The 8,885-nt window shown below is 34.1% G+C and overlaps 1 protein-coding gene across 1 annotated transcript in view; it reads right to left on the bottom strand.

Annotated features, from left to right (window-relative positions):
• Positions 1–1,922: 1,922 nt before the first annotated feature.
• LOC108754417 (dynein heavy chain 7, axonemal) overlaps positions 1,923–8,885 on the bottom strand; it is a 44,359-nt gene continuing 37,396 nt past the window's right edge. Inside the window, exons 36-40 of the mRNA XM_018496674.1 lie at positions 6,944–7,236; positions 4,409–4,646; positions 4,198–4,349; positions 3,055–3,336; positions 1,923–2,188 (exon numbers count right to left, since the gene is read on the bottom strand). Of these exons, the coding sequence (XP_018352176.1) occupies positions 1,982–2,188; positions 3,055–3,336; positions 4,198–4,349; positions 4,409–4,646; positions 6,944–7,236 (1,172 nt within the window). The 3' untranslated portion in view covers positions 1,923–1,981. The remainder of the gene's footprint in view (positions 2,189–3,054; positions 3,337–4,197; positions 4,350–4,408; positions 4,647–6,943; positions 7,237–8,885) is intronic.

An 8,885-nucleotide genomic window follows, 5' to 3' on the forward strand; every position in this document is an offset into this window, starting at 1 on the left:
GTGCACTTTATGAAATTGCATCGGGTATAATCACATATTTTCTTCAAGGCTCGAGTCGCGGCTTAATTCGGATGATGGTACTTCGCACGAAGAACGCGAGCAGGGGGGGGGGGTGAGAAATTAAGGAAAGACACAGCGATAGAAAACAAACAAGACGAACGGGAAAAGGAAGAGGGAAATAAAGAATGGCAAACACAGGAAGGGACGAAATGGCTGCAGGTGGACGAAAGATAAATGAATCTGAGCAAATTGAAAAGGGAAATAATTGTAAACTGAATAAATTTACTGGGTAAATTGATAGTGTCTCTCTCTCTCTCTCTCTCTCTCTCTCTCTCTCTCTTTTTCTTGACTATAAATTAAAGGACAATGCAGAATTAAATAACCGAGAATTGATAATCCACCTGTAAAAGCGCAGAACACCTGACCGAGAGAGCTCCGCGAAAGCTGACAGGAAAGACGTAGAAGTTCCAGGTCGCGGCGAGGAGAAAGAGAGGGACAGAGGAGACAGCCGGAGAGAAATAATTCTGCTCTTCTTCGCGGGAAAACTTTCAGATTCGTGGAACACGCGCGGAACATCCAGGAACATCGTACGTGAGACGTAAAATTATACAATGAGAAATACGTTTTGCGTGATAATCGCGACTGAAACATAATCGGGAGAGAGAGAGAGAGAGAGAGAGAGAGAGAGAGAGAGACGGAGATAGGGACAAAGAAAGATAGATAAATAGATAGAAAAAGGGAGAAAATGATAGAGAGAAAGCGAACGGGAGGGAGACAGAGACAGATGAGCGAGAGAGAGAAAGAGAGAGAGAAAGGAGAGAAAGGGGGATGCTCGCATCCCCTGGAACAGGGGAGTAGAGACGGGGCACACGGGGGATGAGATCAATACGGGGTCGCTAGGCAACGAGCCTCCGGCGATCTCGGTCCGGGTAGACAGGGTGCCGCCAAGCAAGCCGCTGTAGCCATCCCACCACCCCCGTGGTGGCTCAACTCCTCTCTCTCTCTCTCTCTCTCTCTCTCTTTCCTCCCCCTGACAGCCCTCTACTACCCCACCCCCGAAAGCGCCATATTCCACATAATAAATACCGGCAACTGTGCAACACGGCGCGCGGGATAACACGAGGAGAAGCACCGGCGAAAATGGTGCTCACCACCAATGATGACGACGACGACGACGCGAAAGGAGATCAACGAGAATTCGACGAGAATTCTTGACGGGTTTAATTAACGGATGGTCGACCGCTTTTCGAGTTCCGTTGGAATTTCCTATACTTTTGCTGATATTTTTTCCTTGAGGCTGTTAAGCAATGGAACTGGCGTTGTTTATGTACAATAATTTTGTAATATGATTTTCCCTTTCGCAAAATTCTGAGATTTTGAAAATCTGTCTATATGTTCAAATAATATTTATAGATATAAAACATATTCTAAATTTATTCTCCATGCTGGCTGTTTAAAAAGTAATGCTTGCAAAATAAAATCACTTTTTTCAAGTAAAATTTTTACAGAAATATTTTTCTACTATAAAAAAAACAGTGTTTTATAAATGTCTTATTTATTTCAAGTAAATATGAATATAATTTTTAATAACTGGTGACAATTATTTAATACTGTTTCTCTCTTATATTCTGTATGTAAAGGCAGAATATGTATGTTATGGGACGAAAATACCCCATCGTTCTACCATAAAATTTTACAAAAGCCACGGATGAGTTTATACTCGCGCATTTTTTTCTTAATAAAAAACATACGCAAAAACTTAATATTAAAGAAAAATTAATCATCACAATTGAATTCCTTCTTTTAAAATAAATTCAGACCCTTAAAGAGAAAAATTTATTATTCTCCGTTGAAACAGTTAAAGGAATTTAATTTGTTGAACAAAGTTAAATAGACGACGTATATATATTTTCAACGGCGAGCTCATTAAAATGTCCAGTTTCTCAAGGATCTTCCCGTCTGTCAGAAAAGCTCTCACGTATTAGTCCGACAATTGGCACAGCATGGCGGTGCCACGCAGAATCCAATGTTCCGGCGGATGCGACGTCGGTAGCCAAATCGCGATGACGAAGTTGGTTGAATGGCCGGTGGTCGACAGCACGCCCTTCCGCTCGCTGGTCTTGTACACAGGACACGTGTACGTGTCTTTATCCTGCACCTGGTCCTTCGTCATCGGCATCAGCCAGAGCTGAAGTGTAATACATGCGATAAGTTGAACACACGTTCTGCTCAAGAGAGACATTGCTGCTAGAGGCTCATCCCAAGAAATAGAAGGTAAAAAAAATATCAAAATGACTTTTTAATTTTTTAACGTCAATAAACAGTCAAATCGTATAACTAAAGATCATCATTTTGACTTTGGGAACTTCAAAGTCATTTTAAATTTCTCTTGACTTGATGGGTTCCTTGAAAAGCAGAGCACAAGTCACAACGTCAAAATGACATAGAGATAATAACCTTTTTTAAAACAATATCGTTAAAGGGCAGAATATGAAATTAGTGCTTCTTTTAAATCGAGTATATTAAGTTTAAAAAAAAAACACACATATTTCATGCCTAACTCATCTTTGTTAATTTTGTCTTAAAGTTCAATTCTCTGAGCTGAACTGTTTGCACGGTTTATCTTTTCTAGTTTTTCTCCAACGTGAAAAAAGAAAGGAAGAACAATGAACCGTGCAAGAAGTTTAGCTAAAAAGAACAGGCGTAGCATTACACTGATACTTTACATCTTTTGAGATGCTGCTTTCTTTTACGTAATTTCCTATTATACATTATGAATCTAAGCCTGTAACAAATATTACTATAACAAATTACGATTGAAAAACCGTACCATTTCGACGTTGTAATTTGTTGTTCTGATGATATTTAAAGTTTCGTCGATCGATTAAAAATTTGAATAGCCAAGGAAAGCATATGTCGCATTTCTGGGAGAGTTCCAGAGCGTCACTTAAGGAAGCTGCGCCCTTTCACGAAGAGATTTGAGATCGTGCGAGCATTGCTCGAGAAGCATCGAATTTAGCTGAAGGGATTGAGCTTTGCTTTGTGTTCACTTACATAAGGCACGGTATCGTAAAGGATCTTCGGGAAGGATTCGTCGAGCTCCATTGTAGCCATGTTGAAGCGAGCACCGTCAAGAAATAAGCCGTAAATGTATACTCCGTCTACCGGCGGCTTTTCGAAAACGGTGTCCTTTAAGGGAAAGAAGTCGTAAACCAGGAGATCGATGGGAATGGAATATTTTCTCGCGTAATTCTGACGGGCGCCGGTGAGGAACGCTTGCGTGAAGTAGAAACCGGAAATCCAGAAAGACGTGGGAGGACCTTCCCTGTACCAAGTCTAAAAAAGGACAATTACTCATCTTGATTGTTATGTAATTATTAAGATAATGTTGAACAGCTGAAGTTCTTGTTCTATGAATAAGTCTGATTTATTATGAAATATATAAATGTCTACGTGAAGGGATCTTCCGTGTGTCAAGTCCTAAACACGCCAATTGCTCATTTTAATCACTTAAGTAATCTTAAGTAATCAATTAAGATAATTTTGAACGATTAAAGTTCTTGTTATATAAGTAAATCTGATTTATCACGAAGTACACTTAGTTATCAAAGGAGTAAATATCTTAAATATCTAGAAAATAACATGTGTGTCAAAATGTAAATCAATCCATTTTTATGATTAGTTTTAAAGTAAATAACGTTCATATTGACGTATTACGTACTTAATAAATAATAAATGGGATTTAAATCATATTAATATATTTTCTTGAGTTATATTCTTTAACTCCATTGTTTTACTTAGATTAATGTACATATTGAGTAATGGCGATTTATAGAAATGATAAAAAATAACTAAAAAATAATTAAAAATAAGAGGAATATAATTAAAATCATAAATTTTAATAATATATAATGTCTCCATCTACGGTTTTGTATTCAATAAAATAATAATTTTTACATAAATAAATACTTATAAATGTCATGTTATATTATTAAATGCAACGAAGTTAATACAGCTTACGATTCTAAAATCGAAAAGCTATAGTTTTAAAATTCTAATGTTGTACACAGGCCGCTTTTGCTTAACGTTATCATATAATTAAAAGAGTGACAGCTAAGAAATAATATAATCAACAATGTTCAATTTTTACGACAAATAAAATAGTTCGAAATATAATCCATTTCTTCTTAATATTACCTGAAGAAAATTCAGCCTCTTCAGAAAATCATATATATAACTGCCGAGCGGTTTCAAAGAAGGATAAGAATCCGTCATCCACACCTTGGATATTCTACCGATGATGATCGACGAGTAGACTTCTTCGAGATCGGGACTCATTATTACCAGGCCTAAACGAGTACAAGTAGAATTCGGAAGGATCACAAGAGAAGAAGCGTAAGAGCTTTACCCTTGATAGCCTTCTGGACGTTCACGAGGCTGCTCCGGATGGTCTGCAGGAGTTTGTTGAATCTACCCATCTCCTGGACCAGCACGGTGTTCATACTCTGCTCGTATAGCGTGGGATATCTGTCCAGAGTAGCATTCAAATCGTAGTCCTGCGGCAACCTCGACAGAATGTCGGCCGCGACGCCGTAAACAGTCTCATCCGGCGATTTCTCGGTGTCCACTTCCGCACGACCGGTATCCTGATGAAAATCAGAATATCTTACGCTCGTAAACTTTTGACGAGGTCACCGCAGTGTTTCAATTCCGTTAGAGAACTCAGATATCTAAATAGAGATTTTGTTTAACATAGATTGTGAAAAATAAAGACTTGACACAAAGTTTCCTATTAATGTTGTTAATTTTAATAGATATTGCGAATTCTAAGAATTATTTTACAGTATTATTTGCATATAGTCAAATCTAACTTTGTATTCTTTTTCCTTGCAGGTATTAAAATAATGTCTTTTTCTAAAAAGTAAAAAATAAAATTAGTGTATAGAGTGGCTCATGTTAAAATGCAAAAATAAGGTTAAAAAGATCAAAGTAAACGAAAATGGAAGTGTAAATATCGAGTTAATAAAATGTGTGTACATTTAATCTTTCAAAAAAATGCCATACTCTATCATTTTTTGTCACTTTGTCAACTCACTGTGTACAGCATATTCAACCCAACTTTGATTGCTCATAACTTTCATAAAAATAAACATATTGTAACAAAAAGAACACAATTGAGATTTTCTGTAATTAAAATTAGTAATAAAGAAAATTAAGAGTAGTGAGAATCAACACTGTAAGTAGTGTGCTCATATTTCTTCAAAAAAATATATTTAATTTATTATTTCTAACAATATTTAACATTAAATCATTATAAAAACAATATATTAACAAATATTAAGGAATACAACGGTAAAAAACAAAACTTATTGATAAAAAGGTTATAATAAAAAAGAAAACAGAAATTTTGAAAAACGATTCTTTTCAAAAAATATGTGTTTACTAGAAAAATTAAAGAGTTTCTTTGTAATTTCGAAAATTAGAAACTGTAAATTTCTGTAAAAGAAAAAAATATGTCAATTAAAAATTTTCCAAAAATTAAAATATTAAAAAATTATTCAATTTAACAATTCTAATGGTAATTAGAAAATAGAACGAAATTGGTATTTAATTAACTTCGTTGTGTTAGTATTATACTGAAGAAAATCTAAATCGAAACGTATATAATTTCTATTATACTTTCTACCCACGTTCATCTTGCCGGGTTTTATAGGTTTTATTGGAATTTTTTATTTATTCCTTATTTTATAGCCGATATTTTTTTTCCGGAATTAATTCTGTTACATAAATATCTTAATAACACGTTTGAGAATTTTTGAATTGCAATGAGAAGTAAGAATTATCGTCTTTCTTGATTTTCCTTCTTTTCGACGTTAATCGCGTGAAAATAGAACGATATCGTTATTCAGTTATTTACATCATCAGAACTTTCTTATATAAATATTACTTACTTTAATCTCCTCACTCTGGGCAAAGATGAAAAAAATAACAGAAATTCTCATTAATCCATCGTAATGCAGGAATCAAGAAATTAAATGAAGATAAAAGGAAAAGTCAATAAATTATATAAGAGCGGATATTGTTCATCTTATAACGCTCGAAACTTTATTCTTATGCAACACTATTCATCAAATGATTACGAAAATTTTATAAGAAAAATATTTCCGGAGTTAAGAGCACATGAGCAAATGTAATAAATTTTATATTAAATTACAAAAATATATTAAAAAACATTATTTATTAGAATATATTATCGATGTATCTAACTTTTGCAAAAAAAATAGAACATTTTATTTAAATTGAAACATTTTACTTTATTTTATTTAAAGCTCTTTATATCAATACTTACCAAGAGCAATTTTACTGAATTTTTAAAAATCTAACTAAATACAGACCTAAAAATAATTTTGTTGTTTGCTATCAAAACACAGTTATACAATAAGGTAATACAATTTCGAAACTAATACAATTTTGAACAAAATAAAATTTGAATCCAATTTTTAAAAATCTAATTAAATACTCTCATTGTGCGAAGGGTATTATAAATAAACAAGAAAAAATTAAATTTAAATTTCGAAAATTGGATTAAAATCTTATTTTCGTTCTGAATTGTGTCATGTATATTCGAAATAATTATTATTATTTTACCATAATAAAACACTGAAGCTAGTTATCAAAATATCAAAATATTTTTGCAGCATTACTTATCATGCTTGAATTTCCTACGTAATCATTTTTGCAGTCCAATAAAATTATTTTCAGATTTGTTTATTTAGTTAAATTCTTAGACACTTTACGCAAAATCATTCCTCGTATTACGTTTCACCGCCTTTTTATAATTTATTTCGGACCCACCGGAACATGTATAGGCGTGCGATAAATCCTCTTTATCCCGAGAACCGTGTAGAAATATAACAATCAATCTCGATACTCGACTTAATACCTGAGTGCTTAGAACAGAGGACAGCATCAAGTAGCTCTCTTGCTGATCCTTAATGATATCAGCGTTCTCGTGCATGCCGAATATACTAGGCGCAGTTGTCATCGGCAATTCTCTCACGTAGTCCAGGAACTCAGTATAGTCGCTGACTGGCGGTATATAATAAAGGCCGCTCTCGTCGAACAGATATTTCTGATCGGTCACGATCACATCCACGTGATAGAATAGCATCAGGATCGTGTTCAGGGTCCGTCGGTCCCACTCGTCGGTCACACGACCGCCGTAATTGCATTCGCCTTGAAAAAATGGAGGATTTAAAGGTCGCGCTGATGAAAACTTGTTGTTTACTGGGGCTTATCAATGATTCGAATATTTCTCTTTCCGTAACATTTGATTTTTTATAACTCTTTGTTTCTAACGTCAATTAATTTAATCCACTTAATTCAATGTAAATATATTTTTTATGTTATATATTAATATAATATGTTTATTTATTATATATTGATTAAAATGTAATATAGTTAGTTAATGCTCTATAAAACTTTTAGAATGGATCTCACTCTTAAAGACTGAAAATTAGGCCACCCTTTTTTAATTGGCCTAATTTTCACTCCTTGAGGTGAGATCCTACTCAAAAGAATTTAAAAAACGTTCTTTTTATTTTTTACATACTTTTTATATTTTTATACAAGGTTGAGCGTATTTGTTTTCGAATTCTATTATCAAAGTCCATTGTTATAGTCAACGTTCCGCTTAATTTCGAAATCTAATTAATCTAATTAAAAATATTATCCTTGAATCTCATTATCTACTTTTAACATTTATTTTTACGTCAATTATATTAATGTGAATTAAATTTTCAGTTTAATTTCGAATCCAATTAAAAATACGTGAACCTTCACACATTATCTACTTTAAATATATTTATTTTTATATCTATTCTAAATGTAATAGTCTTATTCGAGCACGCGATTGCATAAAAGATGTAATATAAAAATTCAGATATAGGATAAATAACGGAATTTAATTCGGATATACCGGTGAGGTATTTCAACGCGGTGAACTGAACGTCGTCGTACTGATCGAGTAAGATCTTGAGCTGTAACACGCTGATGCGCAAATCCGTCTCGTTGAACTCGTACTGATTGTTCCACCCGATCGGCCCGAACTTCCGTCGCTCCTGCACGATGCCGTGAAAGAAGCAGAGCGAGAAGAGCAGCCGTTTGAAAGTCACCCGCTGCTTCGACGTGTCGAAGAAATCGGGATCGCATATCGGATCCTGCCGCGATATTTAAAAAGTTAAAAAAACGAACCTCCCAGAATTAATCCCTTATCTTGGGACGAGCGAAGTGGGAAATTGCCTTTACCTGGTGAAAAGACCGCAAGATATTCGCGCGCAGTCCTTTGGGAGGCTCGTTCGTCATCTTCACACCGTTCTGCAGGACGCTGACGGGAAAGTGCTCGACCGGATAACTCGTCAACCACAGACGGAAGTCGGGGTGTACCGTTTCCTTCGTGAAACTCTCGCATATCTTAGGTGTGATGAAATAAAAGTAATAGGACAGCGAATAATGCAACGGAAGGACTCGTTAAAAAATTATGTAGAAGCTACACGATGAAAATATATTATTTTAAATATAGCTTAAAAGTTCAAGAGTTGGTAATAACAAAAAAGTTCGTAGTGCTTAATATATATTTAAGTTCAAATGTAATAAATAACTAAACCGAATAATTCTAAGCTTAATAATAGATCTAATAACATCTCTAAACTTAAAAGTTTATAACATATTCGTTAAAGAGAAATTGAATTGAAAATTTGATAAATTTCACATATTCTCCGAAAGTAAAATTTGTGCGATCTACTATAAATTAAAATTTAGGTGGATCTTTAGGGATGCGTGTAATGTTAAAGTTAACATAAATCTTCCAACTGCGTAATCATCTA

The sequence above is a fragment of the Trachymyrmex septentrionalis genome, unplaced genomic scaffold (assembly GCF_001594115.1).
Source record: "Trachymyrmex septentrionalis isolate Tsep2-gDNA-1 unplaced genomic scaffold, Tsep1.0 scaffold119, whole genome shotgun sequence".
Lineage (NCBI taxonomy): Eukaryota > Metazoa > Arthropoda > Insecta > Hymenoptera > Formicidae > Trachymyrmex > Trachymyrmex septentrionalis.